General features: G+C 37.2%; 2 protein-coding genes and 1 pseudogene across 3 annotated transcripts in view; 2 read left to right on the top strand and 1 right to left on the bottom strand.

Moving 5' to 3' along the window:
- The window catches only part of LOC137992609 (threonine--tRNA ligase 1, cytoplasmic-like), a 44281-nt gene that overhangs the window by 12652 nt on the left and 7467 nt on the right, over positions 1-24162 (top strand). For both annotated transcript variants that reach the window (XM_068838043.1, XM_068838044.1), the window contains exons 6-19: positions 705-834; positions 5478-5595; positions 6155-6219; positions 7976-8054; positions 8251-8334; positions 9408-9470; positions 9792-9890; positions 10749-10844; positions 11002-11072; positions 11860-12022; positions 12556-12693; positions 22106-22183; positions 23137-23237; positions 24014-24118. In XM_068838043.1, the coding sequence (XP_068694144.1) occupies positions 705-834; positions 5478-5595; positions 6155-6219; positions 7976-8054; positions 8251-8334; positions 9408-9470; positions 9792-9890; positions 10749-10844; positions 11002-11072; positions 11860-12022; positions 12556-12693; positions 22106-22183; positions 23137-23237; positions 24014-24118 (1390 nt within the window). The remainder of the gene's footprint in view (positions 1-704; positions 835-5477; positions 5596-6154; positions 6220-7975; positions 8055-8250; positions 8335-9407; positions 9471-9791; positions 9891-10748; positions 10845-11001; positions 11073-11859; positions 12023-12555; positions 12694-22105; positions 22184-23136; positions 23238-24013; positions 24119-24162) is intronic.
- LOC137992610 (uncharacterized) lies at positions 15432-16856 on the top strand. Its single transcript, XM_068838046.1, has 3 exons — positions 15432-15709; positions 15807-15892; positions 16290-16856. Exons 1-3 carry the CDS (start codon positions 15554-15556, stop codon positions 16720-16722), a joined length of 675 nt encoding a protein of 224 aa, XP_068694147.1. The 5' UTR covers positions 15432-15553; the 3' UTR covers positions 16723-16856.
- LOC137986851 (uncharacterized) lies at positions 16921-19304 on the bottom strand (annotated as a pseudogene).

Raw genomic sequence — 24162 nt, 5'->3', positions numbered from 1 at the left:
CGATCGAAAAACAGTACAAAAGTGAAAGTTTTTCTTGAAGAAGCAGAAGGTATACGATTTATCGATTTCAGAATCTAGAGTTCTTATTCTCCTTTTCGTTTCCCCTTAATTTTGTGGTTGAAAGTTTGACGTGGTCTTGATCGTATTCACACTGAAATGACGTTAATTTTATCAACGTTATGGCCATGGAGATGCCTACCTGCTGTTTGCAAAAAAAATTGTAAGCTTGAATGTCGAGGTAAACTGACAGATACAAATTCATCTCTTTCATTTTAAGGGATAAGCAATATTGTGTAGTTTAGATTGCTCTGTAGATAGTTCACTGTGTTCTTAAATTCAAGACCGCTCAATAATTAAATGAAAACCATTGCATAACTGCAATTGGCATCGTTCTTTACTTTGATAATCTTTTTTCGTGAAAATATACTTTTCCAGAGGGGTTGTGGGGTCTTTGTCTTACTTTGTGGAAATTCTTTTCAAATATGGAAAATCCATGGGGGTGTCCTAAGTGAAATTCCTTCTGTGGTCAGGTATGGATATTTTCTGGAACTACACAATTAGTTTTCAATCTGTTCTACATTTTTCCACCTTTCATAAGACAAATGGCAAGTGAGTAACAACACTGCCATTGGTAGACAGATTACATAATAAATGGGGGTATACAATTTTCACTGACATAGTTACTGTTTGTTGATGTTCTTCAGCCAGAGCAGTGTTTTGGCATTCAAGTGCACACATCATGGGTGAAGCAATGGAAAGACATTATGGTGGCCATCTTTGTTATGGACCTCCAATAGAGGAAGGATATTACTATGACATGTTCTGTGATGGAAGGTTAATTAAATTTTTTTTAATTTTTTTGATTTATTATTGTCATTTTTACTCTAAGGAATCTGCATCTGAAGGATTGGGTGGGCTGTGTACATGTATGTATATTGTACACTTAATGTATGGTCCCGAGGGAAACAGTTTTGTTTTCCCGAGAGTCCATCATCTTGGGAAACATCAGGACTCGAGGGAAAACAAAACTAGCTAGTTTCCCGAGGGACCAGACATTAAGTGCTTTGTTATACATGTATATTTAGACTTTTCCTGCAACAATCGCAGCAAAGCATCCGGATCGGGCAACAACTGCAGAATTGTATCCTGGCGGGATACATTTAAATTTGATCAGGGCCACTTGACAAAGAATCAACCAATCACAGTGCTCGTTTTGTTGAGCGAAAGTCTAGGTATATAACAAAGAGGACTTAATGTTGAGAAGAAACATGAAATTTGGGAGAAAGTGACTTTTCTTTTTTTCGTTGAAAGTTGGTTGAAATCAGGGATGTGACTTATCTGTGAAGTAATTTGGAGAAAGGAAAGGAAAGGAACTTTCTTTAAGTGTCTAGTCATTCTAGCGCTGGAGCACTAATTGGGGACAGTGTAAACTGAAATTAACAATTGACGCAAGGCAAGTTAAAATGTACACATTTGAAGTGCCAGCTAATGCTATAGAGGAAAGAGAGAAATGATCCTGGCAATTATGTGGACAATTTGAGGATTGTCTCTTATAGACAGCAAGGCTTGAGACTAACGGTAGACGGAGACGGAGACTAACGTTTAGATGTAACAAGAAATTTCTTCAGTACACAAATGAGTGACTGGCTGGTGCAAATTTAGTTTTTGGGTATTGAAATTAGACCTGCTTCTTGCCATTAGGCTAGTGAGCTAAAAGGTTACAAGTAGTCTGGAGTCCTGTAGACACCTGTTCAGGTGGCTCCAACAGGAATCTACCCCCTGACCTCTGTGATGCCAGTACAATGCTTTACCAACTGAGCTGTGTAGCCATACTGTTGGGAGCAGGTCATTTTGTGGCTTAATATTATTGTCCAGAAGAGTGTGAGTGTTTCATTTAAAGTAATAGAAACTTTATTACCGTGTCAGAACCTTCTAGTTTGGGAGATATCCCATACTACTGTGGGGACACAAATAATAATAGATAAAATGATTTACAAAGAAATACTATCCACTAAATTCTAAAATGAAAGGGGCTAGGTCACGCAATTTTAGGCAATTCCAGCACTGATCAAATGGTCATAGAATTAACTAAAATATCAAAATAACTGTTCAAAACTATAGAAGATCTCTAACAAAATGCAGGGAAGCCAAGAAGGGACATGGATGGACAAAACTGGAGAGGATTGAAATGGATTGAATTTGGGTAAATATGAAAAATGTCGGCCCACTGTTTAGGGTTAGGGTTAGGGTTACTAATTACATTAGTCTATATTAAAATGTCGTGTGCAAAGCTGGAAAATCATTCTCAGTTGTTATATGGCCGTGATTTTGAAAATGAAAGACTCTTGTTCTGCCAATTTGACGTTTAGAGCTCATAATTAACAAAATTAAACAAAATTACCTAACATAGCGTGACCTAGCCCCTTTAAGGCATACATACATAATATATGAAAAAACTATGAAATAAGAATTGAAGAAATCAATTAAGAAAATTTTACAATGAGCACAGCCCCTGCAGCCATCATCTAACAGAGAGCTATAAGGTCACGCTTTCGTCCACGTTTTTAAAACTGGCTAACGATGTAACTGATCTGTCTGCATTTGTCAGTTTGCTCCATAATGTGGGTCCTAAATAGCGCAATGAATGTTTGCCACAAGTTACTGTGTTACAGTGTATACCTGGGAACTGAAAAGTCAGACTGTCGTAAATTATAAGAGTTGTGCTCCTGAAAGATAATTTATTACAAATATTCATTATTATTTTGAGGAGACTCACTACTTTCAAATTGGTAAACCTGACGAGTTCCTATGGGGCAATCAATAGTATCAAGATTATTGGCAGGTTTCCTTTATCTTAATAACAATAATAATATTATTAGTGTAAGTAAGGAAAATTGAGAAAAAGCGTAAACAAAGAGCCACCTTTCAAAAATAACCAAGCAAGGGAACACCATTCCAGCTGTAGAAAAGGATGGTGTAACGTTACTACCATTCATTACTTGATATTGTTTGTTTAATCTTCTCCATCTGATTAATATATATATATATATATATATATATATATATATATATATATATATAGATATATATATATATATATAGATACGTAGACTTGAACTAGGTCAAAAACATTTATTTGCTACTCCGAGTTTCATGCCTCTCACGAAGCAATCATCAGGCAACTGCCAAAAAGAAGGAATACATGGTGTTTTACAGTGATTTTGAAAATAACGGTAGCAATTCACTATAGGCTGGGGTGCATAGCAACGGTTAAACAATACAAACTGTTTCCAGTGAGCTGCTAAAAATAAGCCTTAAATAATTACGCTATTGAGAAGGAATTTCTTTGCATGTCTGCATCTTGTTACAAGCTCATTTCTGTTATTAAGGGTCGCCAAATCTGGTCTACAAATTATATAGTATTTCTCCCACAGACATAAATTACACTTCTTCGTTACATTTGAATAGGATCTCGCATGCCTAACAATCCGCCATTTAATGTGATAGTCGACTTTCTTGTCTTTCAAACCCCATACATATTTACTAAGTTCAGTGGAATTTCTGTAGCGTTCATTTCTAAAGGAACATGTGTGGTTTCTATAACGTGATTTGAATGATGTGTCGCAAAGACCGATGTAAGTTTGCTTTGACTGAGATGTTGTGACCTCTGCTTGATAGATGGTATTCCGCACGTTGCACTTTCCGTCTAGAGGGCAGGATCTTTTGTCACGGCAGTTGCAAGTGTTGATAGTTTGAGCGGGTGGATTTGATGACTTGTTAATGACGGCTTTATTTTGGTTGGAGATAATTGTTTTTACATTGCTCATGCAGCTATAACTAATTTTGAGAGTGTTCCGGTTGAAAATTCTGTGCAAAGGGTGTGATCTTGGGAAGTGCTTGCCGATTAGGGTGAGGAAACACTTTCCAACTTTTGTTTTGACGTTTTGGCTGTACGGAGGATTGAACCAGGTGATGTTTCTAGGCCTATTCTTGCGGTGTTTGGTTTCTGGAGTTGTTTTTCTGTAGGTTAGATTATATACGTAGCCGCTCTTGTTGAGTGCATCTTGGTAGGTTTCTTTCGCTTTATCAAATGATTCTTTGTCGGAAGAAATTTCTGAGAGGCGCTTGTTTATGGATTCCGGTATGTTCTTTAGGATGGATGGGGGGTGATTGGATTTCTTGTGAACGTAGAGTGGGATGTTTCCTTCTTTTGTGTAGGGATAATGCTTTCCAGATTGGAGGTCAAGGGTGACGTCTAGGAAATTTACTTTAGTGATGTTTGCTTCGACTGTGATCTTTAAGTCGTTTTCACGGAAAATTTGGCAGAAGCCCTTCTTGATTCTTTCGATCTGTTGAGGGTTTGAGTTAAAAGCTGCCAAACCGTCGTCTCTATACAGGCCGATGCTGTTGCCATACTTTTTGGTTAGACAGGACATAGCTGCATGAGCAATGTAAAAACAATTATCTCCAACCAAAATAAAGCCGTCATTAATTAATTAACAAGTCATCAAATCCACCCGCTCAAACTATCAACACTTGCAACTGCCGTGACAAAAGATCCTGCCCTCTAGACGGAAAGTGCAACGTGCGGAATACCATCTATCAAGCAGAGGTCACAACATCTCAGTCAAAGCAAACTTACATCGGTCTTTGCGACACATCATTCAAATCACGTTATAGAAACCACACATGTTCCTTTAGAAATGAACGCTACAGAAATTCCACTGAACTTAGTAAATATGTATGGGGTTTGAAAGACAAGAAAGTCGACTATCACATTAAATGGCGGATTGTTAGGCATGCGAGATCCTATTCAAATGTAACGAAGAAGTGTAATTTATGTCTGTGGGAGAAATACTATATAATTTGTAGACCAGATTTGGCGACCCTTAATAACAGAAATGAGCTTGTAACAAGATGCAGACATGCAAAGAAATTCCTTCTCAATAGCGTAATTATTTAAGGCTTATTTTTAGCAGCTCACTGGAAACAGTTTGTATTGTTTAACCGTTGCTATGCACCCCAGCCTATAGTGAATTGCTACCGTTATTTTCAAAATCACTGTAAAACACCATGTATTCCTTCTTTTTGGCAGTTGCCTGATGATTGCTTCGTGAGAGGCATGAAACTCGGAGTAGCAAATAAATGTTTTTGACCTAGTTCAAGTCTACGTATCTATTCAAAGCTCTGGTAAACCCATTGAGCACTTTTAGCTGATGATCAATTTATCACGTCATTTCATTATATATATATATATATATATATATATATAGAAACGTGAAAACCTTATCTTTGAGTCGAAGAGTGCTCTACAATCTTGGACCTGACGAGAGAGGACCATCAGGCCCTTTCGAAACAGATCTGTAGTGTTTTAATGTTTTAATTTTTCCTTTCCTACGCAAGTAATTATATATATATATATATCTTAAACTTCTCCTTCATTATTTTGAGTCACTCTGTTGTGTTATTGATTGTAGACAGGTGTCATCCAATGACTTTCCTGCCCTAGACACTTTAACAAAATCCATTGTGAAAGAGAAACAGCCATTTGTCAGACTGGAAGTGACAAAAGAAGACCTTCTAGAAATGTTTAAGGTACAAGTTTAACTTACTGGTTCATTCTACACATCCCTCTGTTTATGAAAGGGTGTTCTTATATCCAATTAACCCATTGATGTCTGAACTGGCCTGAACCAGCCATAATTAGTATTTTACTCTATCTAATGCCAGACAATTATACTCATCAATGGGGAACCCCCAGGAGTCAATGGGTTAACTTTGTTGAGTTTCAGTTGTCCACATTTGACTTCGAGAAGTGAATTAAAAGTACACTTCAATTTGTTGTTTCTAATTTAATACTCAAGATGTAAAATTTGAAGTACATACCGGTAAGTCCTTCATAATTATTTTTTGCCATTCAGTTTAGATCTACAAGATTACTTGATTACTGTTAGTACATTGTAATTCAAAGGAAAAAAGTTTTCAGAGGGTCCAATGTTTCACTAACAGCATTGCTTTTGTGTTTTTTTAGTGATCGTAAAAAGACTAGTTAATCATTGCGTTTGAAAAAATTTCTGAAAGTTATTGCAGAAATTTGTACATATCTGCATGTGCAATAAGAAGTGAATGCCATTTTATTTTGTTTATTTGACAGTATAATGAATTCAAGTGCCGGATTATAAAGAACAAAGTGCAAACCCCAACTACTACTGTTTATAGGTAAGTCCTGGGATTATTATTTAAAGTTAAATTAATACTTATTAATAATTATAATTGTTGTTTTTGAAAGGTGAAGTGACTTGAGTATAATTTGCATCACTTGATAAAGTAATTAAAAGTAATAGTCTTGTTTTTTTCGTGGTAATTATGAAGCCTGCATCAATTGAATTCTTGGTTTTCATGTGACATCAGAAAAAACTTAAATTAAAAATTTGGATTTTTACCTTCATAAGGTAAAAGACATTTCAGAGATATACAGTGTATCTGCTGGTCTGTTTTCAGGCTGTAGCATGCATGTTTTTAAAATAGAGCAGTTTGAATTTCAAATTTTTTTTTACAATGCATGACATCTTGATTGCTTCTGAAAAACATGTCACATACACAAAAATATTGATTCACCTTGTTTTTTCAACTTCTGAATAACGGATATGTTAAGAAAAGTGTCTATGTGCATGTTTTCAAGTTTAGCAGAGAGAAAAAATGTTTTGAGAGAGCCAAAGTGAACTCCAGATGTTTCCACTGGTTTCCAGCCACCGGATTGGTGTACATTGTACCTCTGAGGGACACCAACATGGAATTTCCATACTAAACACTGTAACTCGAGTTTGGAATATCACACAGCCCTAAAACCTTGACATGCTGTTTATTTATTACCCTTTTACAATATCTCACCTTCTTGTCTTAATTTATTGAATGGTAAGCGATTTTGATTTTTCTTTGGGTGATACTTAAAGTGACATGAAAACCAAGAAGAACAGAGGATCCTTTATTTTTAGTTATGGTTGGAAAAATGGTTCAGTTGCTAATTAAAAAGTTCATGTACATGACTGACACTAGAGTCATAAAGGTCATGGGTCTCTGTCAATAATAATACATGTGCAATCATGTAGCTGAAACTTTGGTTTCCCACAATAAAGTGTTTATTGAATTAGTCAAATAGGGTGTACATCTTGTACGATGATTGAGCTACGGGTGTTGTAGATAACCAGGTTGAATTACTAGGTTGACAAGTCATCATTCTTTCAAAGCTGATATCTTTTCATGGAACGTTTCTTTTCACTCTATAAGGGGAAACTAAGAGTCTTGTATCTGCTGGAGTTTGTCATCGGAATAGTTTAACAGAATAATGCAGTAATATGGTAGACTCTTGTTACAGGAGACAGGAAGCAATGCTTCGTCATAATTATTCAAAGCTTCTAAGTTGAATTACATTATGTCTTTTCCATTGTTTCTTTCTTAATTCTACATGAAAGTGCATGACATTTGTGACCTCTCACGGGAAAATGTACACTAACGACTTTCCAGGAAACGGGTTTTTCACACAGCTCCCTCACAGGTTGCTCACGAGTGGATGCTTCTCCAAACGAGTGGCATGTGATATTTATCACATGGTTGTCTACTTGGTTCAAACGAGTAGACTTTTCTAGCAAGCGAGTGGGCAATTTTTTTACACGGCTTACCAGGTCGGTCACACGATTGAGCCAAGCTGCAAGAACAGCTTAAAATTGAAATCTCACGGGTGTAACACGGCTTCCACACGGAATTCCGGTCATACACGGAAAGTCGTTAGTGTACGTTTTCACACAAGAGGTCACATTTACTTTTTTTTTGAAAGTAAAAGAAAATTAAGGCTCCAATGCTCAAATCCTATTATAGTCCTAATTTTCTCAGACCTAACAAATGAATATCATTGCAGTTAGAATTTTCCCATGGATTAATAATGAGTTTATTAATTTTTTCATAATTTACATTGAAGGTGTGGTCCACTTATTGATTTGTGCAGAGGACCTCATGTTCGACATACTGGCAAGATTAAAGCGATGCAAGTCACTAAGGTACTGTAAAAGCAAAAATTAAATTCAAGTGTAAAACAAGAATTAAATAAATAAAGGATAATAGTTTGATTAGCAACATTTCCAGGATCATGAATTACCATGGTGACAGCTTCATGCTTTATGTAAGGTTGTTGAGTTTAAAACCGCTACATTTACTTTTAATAGTACTACTGTATTTGCTTGCATTTGTTTCTAGAATTCAGCTACATATTGGGAAGGGAATTGTGAGGCTGAGTCTCTCCAGCGACTTTATGGAATCTCATTCCCTAATGATAAACAGGTAAACACTGTCTCTGCTTTACTAGAGTTTGCTTCTGCAGGTACTTTGATAATGACAGGATACTCCCTCACAATATTATAGCTTGACTTTTGCAGTTTATTTGTTCTTGTAAAAAAGAAGAACTGAAAATTAATACAATGTGGCATTAAAGCTTGTAAGGCATTGTTCAATTTTACATAAATTAATAGAGAGTTTAAGCAATGGCGATGGCAATTACAAATGGCAAAAAGGAAGAATATTATTGGTTAGAGAGGGAAATAATCATGCCACATGTGCAGCTCACATTTCAGTGCGTTTCTTAGCTGTTTTGGTTAAAACAACAATAGGAAATCATCAAATTTCAAGTTTGTTGATGACAAGGCAAGCAAACAACGTAAATGTAATCACACTGGAGTTCAAGTGAGGCTCGTAAGACCACTATTAGTCACTTAATAATACACATGAAAAAATTACTGGATTCTGATTGGCTGAGAGCAGTGCAGTTCAAGTGTAACACAGCATAATACAGTGTACATCAGTGCAAATTACACGTTGAAATTCTGGATTATGATTGGCTAATAAACAATAGGGTTTGGTCAGAACCAATCAAATGTTTTGTTTTCAAATCAAGTGCGCACCCTAGATGGCGCAATTTATGGCACAATCTTTCCCAGATTGCGTGACGTGCGTTCGTTTCTTCTGCTTAACCATCTCAAATTCTTTCATTATGTTATTAATAAGTAATCACATGATTTTTCTTGTGCAATTTGGAATAATAATTCTTTTTTTCAAATTTACTCATGCTTATTTATTCTTAATTGCACTTGAAATAATGTGATAAAGTTGACCACTGACCAGGTACTGGGTTTTGATTGGATTGCAGGCTCAAGCCAGGTTAACTGTTTTTAAGAATAAACAACCCAGGAGCTCGGCTTTAGTCTTGGCTTAATCTATGTATGATGTTATTTTTGATAGCGACTTTTATCAAGTTGGTAGTCTAAGCTGGACACTGTAACAATAATCTTTTTATTGCCAGGCGGTGCCACATACCTCTTTAACTTTTTTTTTTGCCTCAATTTTGTATTTTATTTCAGATGAAAGAGTGGAAGAAATTTCAGGAGGAGGCTGCCCAAAGAGACCACAGGAAACTGGGGAGGGTATACTACCATCTGCTCAGAATATATATTTTTGTTTTTCTGGTTTTGGAGGAAATTTTGCTCGTACAGTAGGATAGGCAAGTTTTTGTTGAAACAAGCAAAATTTCACTCAGGACAAAGAAGAATTGAATAGGCAAATTTTTGAATAAGTGAAATAAAAATGGAAATTTTGTCTGAAAAAACAAAATATCAGCAAATTTTCACAAACATTTCCCTTGAAAGGCCTACAGTGTACTGTCATGAGTATCATAAAAATAATACCCCATGTAAACTAAACTACAAAGTCTTCCATTAATTTTAGTTTCTTTTCTGTTTCCTCAGGATCATGAACTCTTCTTCTTTCATGAGTTGAGCCCTGGAAGTTGTTTCTTTTTGCCCAAAGGTGCTCACATATACAACACACTCATCAACTTTCTCAAGGTTGGGTTACTTTTTTACAACTAAGGACTGAATGGGAAAAATACAGACAGGTTTTTCTGTGTTTCTTTTCTGTACTGGTTGCTCCAAATTCTGAGATCTAAAAATAATTGCTCATAAATTGTAACTTTCCCAGTAAATTGTCACAATTCGTAGGCCAAAGGGAAGGGTACTTAAGTTGCTTTTTGTTTCTCATACAAGTCATGTATTTTTTTTTGCCAATGATTAAATTTTGTCTTAGCTCCCTCCACAGCCTACATTTACATTTAGCACAACTTTCATAGTACATACATGTTCATCAGTAGGAATTCAACAAAATAATCACTATACAATAAATGCACATGGTCATCATTGTAACAGCATACTGTACGTCTTTTCAGTTATCTTCCTTGGTAAATATCCACCTTTAGCCACCTCCACTTCGATGAATAGTTGTTAACTATTGTGAACATCTCTTAATTTGTCATTTTCATTTCAAACTTTTCACTCTCATCGTTGACTTCACTTACTGTATAATGTTGTACATAGCAAAATAAAAGTGAAAACATGTGCCAATTTTTTCAAAGTGGTCTTGTGTTAATCAAATTTGTCAATGATGATATTATCAGGGGATTCAATAACTTAATCCATTAGCAGCTGGCAATGGTGAAATAGGCGGCTGTGATTGCACTGGGAACACAAATGAGGGTGTGTTCATTGGCTAAACTGATAGTGGTAAGAGGTCCTATAGGTGGCAGCAAATGACTGGTAACTGGCTTTTATTGAAACCCCTGATATTATTATTTTCACATCTAATGTGGCTTTGATTGAGTTATTGCATTTCAACATATTGAACTTTTTTTTCGCCTTGTTTTCAATCAGGAAGAGTATAGGAAGCGAGGATTCCAGGAAGTGGTGTCACCAAACATTTACAGCACAAAACTGTGGGAAACGTCAGGGCATTGGCAACATTACTCAGTAAGAATAATAATATTGTTGGATCATAAATTGTTTATTATATCTTAAAAAAAACTAGCATCACAGGGGAAGCTAAATTGACTTACCCTTGAAAACCTACTCAGTGTTTCTCTTATGCTGTATTGATGCAATTTGGGTGGTTCTCCTTTTCCTTCAGGAAAATATGTTTTCTTTTGAAGTGGAGAAGGAGAAATATGCTTTGAAGCCTATGAACTGTCCAGGACACTGGTAGGGGTTACGAGTGCAAGAACTGTATACTGTTCTGTGAATTTTTTAAATTTGCTTCAACCTCATTCCCAAAGTGATGCTGAATGCAAGTTTTGAAAAAAAAGTGTTTTCATGAATTCATTTGAATAGTGAAACTAATGACCATCGCAAAAATTTACTCTGGGACTTTTGAATTAGGATTAAATCAGTTTGGAAATGAACAGGAGCTGGAGCAAAATTTCTCGGAGCCAGGCTGCTGATGCTCTTATGTGCTCAGTGCTTTCAATTAGATTTCTAACATGTGGTTAAGTAATGTTTGCACCCAGTGGAAGCTGGGACCAAAAAGCTCTTTCCCTTAGGGAGGTCTGGGGGCATGCTCCCCCTGAAACCTTTTGAAATTGGAAGAAGAGAGAATATCAACACCCAAGTTGTGTTTTAAAAGTGTTCATCGTTATTGGCTTTCCAATAAAAATTTCGACCAGCCAATTAATTGAAATGAGTTGGTAAAAATTATTCCTTTACTTCAGTTTTATTTTTTCACAAGAAATATACATGTAACTGGTAATTTGCAAGTGAGCATCTGCCGGAGCTCCAGTGGGAGCCGGGTCCTATTGAAAGCACTGTGTGCTGAAAAATGAGTCAAGTTAAATAGATCTTGGTGATTATTTTTAGTGTGTATTATTTTTCATTGTGTGGGAGTATGTTATCTACTTCTTGTTGGGTTATCACATGTGCATGGTGTATTGCATTCCTGTTTCGAGGGAGATGGTATATGTTGATCACTTATAGTGTCTCTTTTCCTTTCAAGTGTTATGTTTGATCACCGTCCTCGTTCGTGGCGTGAACTTCCTCTGCGAATGGCAGACTTTGGTGTTCTTCATCGTAATGAGTTGTCAGGTACTCTGACTGGTTTGACTCGTGTCAGGAGGTTCCAGCAGGATGATGCTCACATATTTTGCCGCCCTGATCAGGTTCTTAACTGCTTCTTGTGGTGGTGATTGTAGCTTTAGAATACTTTTTGTTCTAATGGTGTCCTTTATGTAGATGCATGTTTAAGATGGTCCACAACTGTGCCCCAAGGTGTTAGAGGCTCAAGTCAGTTTATGGATGTAGACTGAATTTAACGGAAACAGTGTGCCAGAGCCACTATTGTGATTTTTTTTCAAAGGTTTTTCCAATGTGAAAAATTGGAGGAAATGTTTCATTTTATTTCTTAAATGAAGTTTATAACAAACTGGAGATACAATATGTTGAAAGCCATAAAGTCTTGAGGCTAAAACCTGCCTATTGCCTGTGAAAATGACAATAAAGTAACCTTGTATGTGGGGCCAGTCTATTGATTGTCCAGTCTTGCATCATTGCTATATTTATTTTGCTATGTATGAGCAAGATTTGTCATTTATGCATTAAAGACATCCTATAACTTTATGATGTCTGGCTTGTGCAGTGCAAATCATAAATTACATGTATCTTTTAAATAATATTAGTGTCTACTTTATTCCAGATTGGAGACGAAATCAAAGGCTGCTTGGATTTCCTGAGATTTGTCTATGGCAGGTTTGGCTTTTCTTTCAAACTTTACCTGTCTACCAGGCCTGACAAGTACTTGGGCGGACTAGAGCTATGGAACAGTGCTGAGGCGGTAAGACAGCTTAGAGGCCTACCGTACATTGTTACGCATAATGTACATTATGTCAGTGCATGAGCCAGGACTTAAAATTTGGCCCATTGGTACCACTTGAGGGGACAAAGGCTGATGCCCAGGGTGATCAGGTCAACATCCCTTGTTTATATTTTTACGTGATAGGATTTCCAATTGTGTAATTTTCAGGGGGAAATGGACAACTTACCTCAACTTTACCCCCTTGGGCTATTTTCTAATGTGAGACTAATATATATCATATCCAGCATAATTTATTCACTTTAATATGCGAAAATAGGGCAAAGCACTATACAGACATGAAGAAATATTTGAATAGTACACAATTTTGACTAGTCAAGTGATAAAAAAACGGTCAAACACAGCATTGTTTCTTTTTTTTCTCTCTTAATCAATGTCATACTATATTGTGTTTCTTTTTTACATTTTTCCCGCCAGTTACTTTCTTTAGTTCGCAAACCCATTGTGCCAGCGAAATAATTTCAACTTTTTAACTAGTACCCAGTCCCTCAGGTTCCTTTGGCACCCAAATTTTACTATTTAGCTGAATTGTATTGTTGACATGTACTCCTACGAAGATGAAATGCTCTTAACAAAAAGGTTGTCTTGTATTTTATAAAAATACTTTGCATCAGTCCATGATAAGATACTTTCCCACATCCTTAAGCACAATATTTTGCTTTTAAGTATGAATTCAGTTTCTTTATGGAAGAGTTTTTCATTTTCACTTAAGAGGTATCCAAATGCACAAGTGCTAGTCAACTTTGTATTCTTATTATTTCATTGCATAAGCTGGAAAGGAGAGTGCAAGTGACGTTTCATCGCATAAGCTGGAAAGGAGAGTGCAAGTGACGTGAATGATCTTATTAATAATCTCTTCTGTACAAAGAATGGAGAGATTGAATCACACAAATTGCCACCTTGCAAAGACTGCATTCGTAAGCACATCCCTATATTCCAAACTAACCCCAACTGAATCATAACCTTCCCGTGAAGCGAGTGTCATCTTTCTCTTGGCAGCTGCATAATTCAGGCACTTGCTAGGTGCCCTCTCCTGAAATTTTCCAGCATTTTTCCTCGAGTATGACATCCAGCTTCTTTCCACTCTGCCGAACTCTCTGGACATACTGCTAAGTTTGCCATTCCTAGACTGGAAAACAAATTAAGCTGCCTAGTTTTGTTCTTTAGCTGGATCAGAAACTGTCTCCACTGCTGTGGGGCGTGTGGGTATTCACTTCACTCCAGGCACTTCCCCTCGCATGCTTCTCTTGGGATTCTTTATAGAATTCTCTTCGGAGGTGGCGAAGATATGACGTCAATCCTGTTGCTCTCTGAGATTTTGTGTACGATTATTATCATTAAGGAGGATGTTGCGCTTGCGTGGGTACTTTCTTACACTCACTTTCTGTACGAGGACCATCCTGTCAATAACTGTTGCTGAGTTATTTGGAGGCCTGTCTGCCAACTGGACATTCTTTTGAAGATGCTGCCTTGTTAGTCTTAGGAGGGAAACCTGAATCAGCTGTCGCAAGTGACCAAGGCACAGGACCCAGACTGTGTTTCAGCAACTCTTCAACTTTAATCTATTTTTATTTTTATTTTATTAGCTTTGCCAAATAAACAAACTAAACAATTACGTATACAGAAGAACATTGGCAGGGACACCGCAACAGCTGTGGCCAATTACAGTGGGTCCGGAGTTTGTCCGGCAATTATCATTATCACTCTCAAAAAGATTTGTGTCAGCTTTGAGTATCATAGGATCACGAAACTTCTTCTTGTGGTGGGGAGCTTTCAAGCCTTTCCTCCTTGAATTGCTGAAATTCTTGTTCTCCATTGTCAAAGACAGTAATGAAATCATGTGACTCCTCTTCAGGAGCTACTTTGGCTGTTGATATGCCGACAAAGTCTTGGCTTCCTTCAAATGGATTGGCCCAGCTCTCAATTAGGGCTTCAACTAGTGTCTCTTCTAACCTTGTACCTCAGTCGGAAAAGCAGCGGTAATCTAACCAGAAGGTCGTGGGTGCAATTCCCACCCTGGTCAGAGTTTTTCTCTGTCCTTGTGTGGGCCCATTTCCATTAGTAGGGCTAACGCTCACATAGTTCATATGGGGTAGAAAACTAGCACTTTCCATTACACTCTAATTAATCAGTTACGTCTCTTCTAACCGCCCGCCCAAAAGAACCTGTCGATGTTATCCCACGCCAGGTTGGTAAACACAAAATGTTGAATACTCGCTGGCAGAACTAATCTTTGATTTAAGTTTGATGCCATCGTCTGCATGTGCAAAGCTGTATTGTTTTACTCAAGCTGAGAGTATGATGCACAATGTCCAAGACTATTCAGCGTTTGAATTAACTTTACATTTTCAGTTAGCGTTTTCACCTCATACGACAACAGAAAATGTTTAAGCAGTTTGTTCTGGCCACATGTTGTAGCGTAAATGAGATCTTGGCCGAAGGAGTTGAGCAACATTTCTAGTCATGTAGACTGCATGATCAGATGCTGTACAGTCGCCGTGTAAGACTCCATAAAAGAATCTGACAAGGTATTCTGGAACAGGGAACTTGTCGCAGGTAAAGTGTTAGCTGGATGAATTGTCCCGGATGTTTTTATACATGTACTTCATATCCATGATGGATCTTTGGATGTGAGCTGAACACTCACTTATAATATTTATGTCTGAGGTTGCTAGCTTATAGCTTTAGAGCTCCTTTTCCAAAGCAAGCTTTTCTTTTATCGTCTCCCTAAGGCTTAGGCTACTTGGCCAAAACAGCAATTTTCCATCATAACCAGAAATCCTAGACAGTAAGCGGCTTGCCTCGCGGGCGCGGATTCAAAATGGCGGCCAGATCGAGTAAAAGAGTAAGTAAGGGATTTCACAGGGATTTAAACGATGTCAGCACTGCAGATTTTTTAAAGACTCGACCAGCGACAAAGACAGGCCCTTTTTTTCAAGTGGAAAGGGTTCTGAGTCAGCGCAAGTTAAAAGGAAAGGTAAATAATTTATTTATTGTTCTCTTGATGCACGATGTCTTCCGATAAAATATTTTAGTTAGGAATTAATGTTCATCTGCAAATAAATCCTTTGTAGAACGAGTATCTTATTCGATGGAAAGGCTACAGTTCGTTGGCCGACTCTTGGGAAACAGAGGAAAATCTTAATGAAGCCGCTCTAAGGTAGGACGTACAGCCATGAATATGTACACTAACTTAAAATATATATTTTTCATGTAACATGACCTTCAATACAAAATGATCACTGTTACCAAAAGACAGCAAACAGATCATTTAAAATTATTTACATTTTCATGATCTAGCTTATTTTGTATCTCGCCTGTACCGAAAATTAAACTAATATTTTTACTTCAATTGATTTTCACTGATTTTGACATGAACTTTGTTCTGATCACAATATTAAGACAAGGACTGAAATGGAAACTAGGTCCTTTTTTAGATGTTAGGGTTTTCCAGTTTATGATTTAGGCAATTTTCCCACTGTATTTATGAGGATGTGATAAACTTTACACTGCATTTTATGTTGAATAACAATTAATGTTACATAATTTTTTTTCAGGTCATTTAAAGCTTCCAAACCCTCTGAAGAGAGAATACAGGAAGCTTCTGATTCACTTGCTTTTGCAATTCTCCAGCATCTCAAAAGTAAACACCAGACTGCCTCTGCCAACACAGTGGTAGAGATTGGGCATGATATTTTTAACTATATCTTTAAAGGGAAAGGAAGACCTAGTAGGAAGGCAGGTTGCATCTTGTTGGACAAAGAAGACTTCAGTAGATGCAAGTTTTATAAAGAATGCAATGACTGGGATCAGTACATCGACAGCCTTGTAGATGGCACAAAAATTTTGTTTCCAGTGCGAGCAAAGACATTTTTGAGTTGGGCACCAAAAACACATGTAGTTTCTAATGGAAAGACTGTACCCAAACCAAGGTATCATCTTCAAAAAGTGAGTTTGAGCTTTAATAAGACTGCAGTTTCATTTGTGTGATTAATTATAATTTTTAGATTAAAGTTTTTGCTCACTTTTTGAAATGTTACCCTGGCGAGGGTAGCATCTCAGATATTGTTTGTATTTGGATGAATAAAGTGTCTGAAGGACACATTTCGAACAATTGTATTGCATTAAATCAGTCATCAGAGATAAAAGTTTTTGCAGAATCAACATGGTAACTGCTAAAAATGTTTCCTAGAGTTTTTTCTTTTGTTTTGTTTGTTTTCCTTTTCCTTTCCTCTTTCCCTTTTTCGAACCCCCCATTTGCGTTTGCCTTTTACTTGCTGGCCCTGTATGATCATTGGTATATTGTGCTTGAGGGTCTTCATTCTCTGCTTGTGATGTTGATGCAACTGGTGAACCCTCAGCACCCATGTCAGACTCGTTTCCCTCAGGCCATCTCTTTCTACCAGCACGTTTTGCATGGATTTCTTGTTCCCAATACTGATTGTTGTGTTTAGTATAGTTTCTACTAATACGTTCTCTTTCTCTCAGTAACCATTGCCTGTTCTCAATTCTAAGGATGTCTCCAACAGAGTCGTAGTGGTTTGATTTTCGCAGCACTACATTCCTTGCTGTGTCATTGTTCTTTTCAACTCCCTGACCCGTGAATATTTTTAATGATTTGTGTGTGTGGAGGAAAAAGGGAACATGAGCAAAAAGTATATGCATGTATGGGGTGATTCTTTTCCTTTCATACCCAATCCTCTTTGCTCTAAGAGAGAGAAATGTTTCTAGCCAGCCTCTTGCCTTGTTCCAGAAAGTGTCAGCTGATTTTTCAGATGACCAAGCATTTATTTCTTCATATAGGCTTCTGAAATCTTCCCACACTTTGGAAACTTCATGGCAGGTATTTTGTCTCAACACTCTGGGAAGCTTTTCTGGTAGGGAGGAGAGAATTTTCTTCTTGTCATTTCCAAAAAGACTCGTGAATTCATACTTTCCAGTGCCCTTATTATCAGCCGGATTCCTAAGTTCCCAAACATCAAAACCCACTCCACAGGACCTGATCTCACTCACAAGCTTTTTCAAATGGAGCCCTTGTGGCTGTTTAGAAGTTTTTTCAAAGTCATTTTCTTTATCCCAATCAATTACTTTTGTTATAATGTTATCCAGCATTATGTCCATTACACGAAGCAGCAAGTGTAATTCATCAGCAATGACATGTTCAAGATCTATATTTAACAGTGGCTCCTTCACACAGCAGTAATCAGCTTTTCCTTCTTTCACAAGTTCCTTAATTTCCATCAGTGTTCTCATCATTGGTGGTGTATTAAAGTGCTTAAAATGTTTGTCTGTTTGCCACCTTTTGTCTTTGTGTACTTTGCACCACAGGCAGGCATATAAAGATGTGGCTCCCTTAAGTCCCATGACTGTAAGCAAAAATTTGTAGTCCCCCCCCCCCCCCCAAGAAAAATTCAAGCTTCACTTCTTGACCATCAACAGTAATTGCACCTTGTTCAATAAAAGAATTGATTTCTGAAAAGACATTCTTAAAGGAGACCTGTAAAGTTTCATACTTTTCAGTACCATTCACAACACCAATGGTATGATTTCCTTTAGCAGCCATGACTTCCTCTTTTTTTTGGAGCAGTGCACATGAAAGTAGGACAATTAGATTTCTGTGTCATTTTAGCACCATCCCCACTGATTTTTATTTTGAGTGTCTCATTATCAAAATTAAAGTCTGGATTTTCCTCTTTAAATGCTGAAATCTGCTGCAAGAGAAGTGATTCAAATGACACTTGTGCACCCTCAAATGTTCCAGGTGTAGGAGTCACATGGCAAAGTTTGTTGAAATTATTTTTGCATTGTTTTATGAGATAAGACCTTGGAAGACCATTTTCAATCATGCTAAGTTCATGGTAAAACTCATCACTGACACAAAATTTATCCAATAACTACAGAATTAGCTCAACTCTTGACATTTCACTGTCAGTTATTTCATTCTGGGAAGTTGAATGTTCCCCTGGCTCATTTGTTTTGGTTTCAGCATTTACTTCATGGGTTTTCCCAGTTTTTGCTTCTTTCACTTTCAATGATTCGAGCTTAAGGCCAAATGCTTTAGCAAACCACATAGCTGTCTCAGCTCTGGTCAAGAAAGCTTTCAGTGTGCGTTGTTTGTTTTTAGTCTCAGAAATATCTTTCCCTTTGTAAGCAAGTCCCTCTTCTTTCTCGAGGAATTTAATGTATTCTTCCAGTTCATTGTTAGCACTTTTAAGATCATTTATTTCATTGCCCATGGAGTTGATAGTTTTCTTCATTTCATCAATAAGGATTTTCCTCTCTGCCTCTAAGTTCACCTGGGCTGCTCTCCATTCTTTTAAATCATTCCTTAGAGATTTCATCTCATCTTCAGTCTCTTGGCATGAGGCTAATTGGTCTTCAAACAAATGAAATTTCAATGTTTTTTGATCCAGTTTCTCCCAGTTTCTTTGACCCCTGTTTGTGCGATACTGCGATAAAACAGTTCCTGCTCTTTTTTCAAACTATTCATGTATGTTGTTGCGTATGTTCATGTCATCCTTAATTACAAAGGCATGAGCAGGTGCTGACATGTCAATTAAATCTGGGTACATAAGCTTCCTTTTCTCGTCAACAAAGTAAAATTTTGGCTTCTGGCTGTTCCTGGCATACAAGTACCCCTGAAGGCCTCTATACTCCCAGATAAACTTCATATTACCATAGAGGTTTCCAGTCTCTGTGGAAGAAAAAGACAAATAAACTACAAGTTCATCCCTACAAGCCTGTTTCGTGGTCGCCCACTCATCAGGGGATACACTTATGTGCATTATGTGTATTGAGCACTATTTTAACAGTGTTGGCAGCCTTATTATTATTATTATTATTATTATTATTATTATTATTATTATTATTATTATCATCATTTATATATAAATTAATTGACCTTTTATTTTCTTTTATCTTCAAGATATTGCTCTCAGCATTAATTTATATGTGAAAATTTAAACTAAAAATATAGAAGAAGTTCCTCAAGCAGACACAATATAAAAAGAAAACCACTCACCTTCTTCATCTTGATAGGAGGAGGAGTCATTGTCATCTTCTTGGAACTTTTGTTGCTCTTTCACAAGATAGTACCATTCTTTTATGGTGGAATAGTATAAGCAAATTGTTAGAGCTATCTGCCTCGCTTGTTTGCTTTTAAAAGCATACTGCAACGGTGACTCCACGACGTTAATTTTCCAAGGATGAAATGATTTACTTGGTGTTATATCAGACATGGCTTAAATTTTTTTCCCGCAACCTTCCCGCCTCTCGGAGGGCTTCTTCCCGCTCTTTTTCAAAATTTGGTCAGCTCTTATGTTCACCGGCGTCCCTATTGTAACAGGGAATGCAACTGACCAAAAAAAAACCAGCTAAAAACAAAATGGCTTCCAAAGTGGAACGAAAACAAACCGGTTCTCGGAGCATTTTTGCTTCACTAATGGCTCCAACCTGGCGTATGCCTCATTCAAAAAAATCCTGCTTTTCGGTCAAAAAAGGCACTGCCTTAGTGGACGTTTTTTTCGGGAGAAAAATACTCCTTTTGGTAGTTTAACATCGCATCTTTTGAATGGGAAGCTGGGGAAACGTATCGGAGAAACTATTTTCTCTCTGCAGACGAAGGGAGGCATGAAGGTCAACACTACTTTAAGAGGTTAGTAAGAGGATATTGTGTATATTTATGACTCTACTTCGATCAAAAAAGGCACTGCCTAGAATAATTTTATCCTGACGTTTCCTTCGATTAAAGTGCTGTTCGATCGTTGCTTTATCGATTTTTGAGCTGGGGAAAGTTGCATTCTCGGCGACAAGGACAAGAAATGCAATAGTTTATAATTTTCCCCTCATTCTCTTTATGATCTGCCACCATATTTAATCCGTATATGTGTCCTTTGCGCATGCTTACAGCTTAGGAGGCAGCCATGTTGTATTGAATTTCTGGCTATGTATCACTGGGAAAAATATCTAAGCCGACACCAAATTCTGCTTCGATTTTTCTTCTCATTTGCTTTTTTTCGTAGATTCAAAAGCTTCTGCAATCCTCTTGACTGAGCAAATAACTCGAGCACTCTTCTAAGCTCAGACATGGTGATCTTATCTCGATATACGGCGAAGATACTCCTTCAACTTTGGTGGTAGCAAACAGGCGGCACCACCTCCTTGTGGTCTGTGCTTTTGCACTGTAGCTGCTTCAACAAGACTTAGCCAAGAGTCATAGCTTTGGGGTGTAGTTAAATGGCTAGGGGTCACTCACAGGCTTATCTTTTTTATGAATGATACAAAAACGATTTTTACCCACGACAGTGTCATCTGAAGTAAGTTTTTTTTTTACATTGTAAGTATAAAAAACCGCAAGACGTCTTACATTATAGATACGGTCTAACAGATTTAGAGCTGAAAAAGGCGACAGTTCTTGAATTCAGTTAGTGGCCTCCATATTGGAACTTGCATGTGTGATAGAGAAGAAAAAGAAGTTACAAATTGCGAAATATTTCGATAAGCAATCTAACCTTGATCTCTTCCTTTCACAATTAAACAGTCTGAATGGTTAGTTATGCATTTTCGCAGTTTCTTCAGAAAAAATCGAGCTTACCTGAAAACAAGTCCATTCTGTAACTGATATGAGGCAATCGTTGCACAGAAAAACTGTTTTATACATACAGTGCTGAGCCGATGATAACAGAAAGGAAGAAGAATCACATCTATTCCCCTCTCGCTGAACATAAATCCCCACACCCAAAACAAACAGGCACATAGAGGTTTACAAAAAACTAAGATCGCGTGATAGCGCCAAAACTGTACCCACCCCTACCCCCTTAAATGATAGAAGATGACACTTTGGCATATACAATCACACATATTCTTTTACTATCGGTAAAGAGCATTCAAAAAATGTATGCTGTCCTTTGTCCCCCCAGGTGGTACCATCCAGCCCCCCCTGACTCATGCACTGTGTCTTAAAATTCACTGTATGTAGCAAAATCTCACTGTCTGTGACCTTGTTTCAGCTCATTTTTTACACTCATTTTCACTCAATATGGGAATCTTTGTTTACAACTTTTGCCTGATTTCAAATCAATCCTCTATGAAATCAGCTCTAAATACACTGTAAATTAGTTGTCTCTGAAAATTTGAATATGATGTACAAGGTTATCTTTGTTGAATTTGAATTTAAAAACTCAAAACAAAGAAGTTATTGTTTTATTGGCTTTTTTCCAGCTACTTGCTGATTATCAAACTGTAAATGCTTAAATCTAAAGCATGTAAACAAAAATTCTTCTGCAAAGGCTTTCCTGAATTCATCTTTGATCTTTGCTTCTTTATGACATGTTGAAAAGTCTTGTTATTGCAATTTCGTTTTTTCTTGTTCCAGGAACTGGAAAAGTCGTTGAATGAATTTGGATTGCCATGGGTTTTAAACCCAGGAGATGGAGCCTTTTATGGACCAAAGGTACAGACTTTTTCCTGATGGTATCGATAGAATGCATGCCCCTCTTAGGTTAGGTTGTAAAGTCGAATTGTCTCCATTTACAAGCCTACACATTAAAGGTGGTCATAGGACAGAATTGCTTTAATTCCCCAGTCAAGCACGTTCCTGAGAAAATCAAAACCAAATTTTCCCGTTGTTTTTAGTAATCGCTAATGCAGTGTATCACAGTGTGCAACAAAAAACGGGATTTCTTTTAACACGAGTTGTTGTAATGATTATATATTTAAGTCAGAAAGATGTGCATTAACTTCACGGTGTTCACCGACCGGCACCTTGTCAAGGGAAAGCTTGATTTTGAACTGGTAAATAACTTGCTCATAGAGGAACGAAAAGTTGTTGTTGTCTTTCGATCGACTTTTATAAGAATCTTGATACTGAATGACTCGAGTGTTGACACCTTGTTTCTATATAATATTTATTTCAGTGCAGTGTTAGTTGACTCTTGTTATAATCCACTTTAGAAGAAGTTATTTATTGAGTTTCCAAAGGACTTTTCAAAGGGAGAACATTGACACAATGTGGCAACTATTAATAGCATCGTGTTTTTTTCTTCAACAACCATTTTTTCAACAACCTTTTTTCTTCAACAACCTTTAAAAACCATGCAATATTTGATTTGATTTGAGTTAATTTCCTTAGTATCCCCAATAAGTGCTCTTGTGTTAAATCCATTGACACTTAAGTAAAGTTGTTTTATAATTAACATAGCTACCGTGACATCAAAATGAACACTCTATTTGCTATGAGCTGTTGATGATAAAAATAATCGTAATGTTCATTTCCTTTACGTCTCGAGGTTACATAGGCCACATTGATAGGTGCTCTCTCCACTGCAACAACTTTGCGCCTCTTCCAAAGGGATGTTTCATATTTACATTGTACGTCATTATCGTATTTTTTTATTCCTCTGTCAGATTGATATTCAGATTCAAGATGCTTTGCGCAGGTATCATCAGTGTGCTACCATCCAATTGGATTTCCAGCTTCCAGAGAGATTCAACTTGAATTACGTCAGGTTAGCGCCCTGTTCTCTTTCGCTGTTTGTTGTAAATGTTTTTCTTTTCATCCACGGGACAGCACAAAGCTGAATCGCAATATAGCTAGTCCTACGGATGGTCAAATACTTCAGGATGGCATTAATGCTTTATCTAAGTGGGAAAAGGACTGGCAAATGTCATTTAACCCAGAAAAATGTCGCACAATTTGCTTTTCTACAAAGAAGAATGTTGTCACACCATTTACTCTCAATGGTCATGCATTGGATAGGTACCACCACCATTCACACTTAAGAATTATACTCTCAGAGGACTTGAAATGGGCTAGCTCTCAGCTCCCGTTTGACTATGTTCCATCGTATTGTCAACAAAAATGTTGACATTGAAAGAGACTTAATAAATGACTAACTACATGACATACTAAACTGAGGAGTCAAAATTTGCCAATATTATCGAAACATCAATGTAGTAATCATACAGTATTTTAGCAGTCTTTGGAAGAGGATATCATTAACGTTATTTTTGAAGTTAGATTTTGACATCTGGTGGACTTCACACGATAAGCTATTCCACCTGAATTTTTCAGATGACTTTAACAGACATTTTCTCAAATTGTCAAGATAACTGCGAGGATCACTTCCCTCTTTCGTCAAGAACTCTTGGGAGCAGGGACAAAATGCGACGGGAAACCCATGTTGCACTCAAGTTCTGCCCCATACCTACTCGCTTTAACGTAGCATGGTTAGTGCTTTTGAAGAAACAAACTAATGATGGCCGTGTTTACGTTGTGTTATAGTGGCGAAGGTGATGAGAAAAAAAGGCCAGTCATAATCCACCGAGCCATTCTAGGCTCCGTCGAAAGAATGATCGCTATTTTGACAGAAAATTTTGGTGGAAAGTGGTAAGTTGATTTTAGATGCTAAGAAGGGACTACTGAAGTGTGCT

Source organism: Montipora foliosa, chromosome 2, assembly GCF_036669935.1.
Source record: "Montipora foliosa isolate CH-2021 chromosome 2, ASM3666993v2, whole genome shotgun sequence".
NCBI classification, from domain to species: domain Eukaryota; kingdom Metazoa; phylum Cnidaria; class Anthozoa; order Scleractinia; family Acroporidae; genus Montipora; species Montipora foliosa.
The sequence above is the reverse complement of the archived record's forward strand: the minus strand, read 5'-3'. Positions and strand labels throughout refer to the sequence as shown.

What these genes read in the sequence shown, in the direction of transcription:
- LOC137992610 (XM_068838046.1), top strand. Translation starts at nt 15,554, where the DNA reads ATGGCGGCCAGATCGAGTAAAAGAGTAAGTAAGGGATTTCACAGGGAT. An exon ending in AGCGCAAGTTAAAAGGAAAG is followed by an intron (nt 15,710 to 15,806) that starts GTAAATAATTTA and finishes AATCCTTTGTAG; the next exon opens with AACGAGTATCTTATTCGATG. An exon ending in CTTAATGAAGCCGCTCTAAG is followed by an intron (nt 15,893 to 16,289) that starts GTAGGACGTACA and finishes ATTTTTTTTCAG; the next exon opens with GTCATTTAAAGCTTCCAAAC.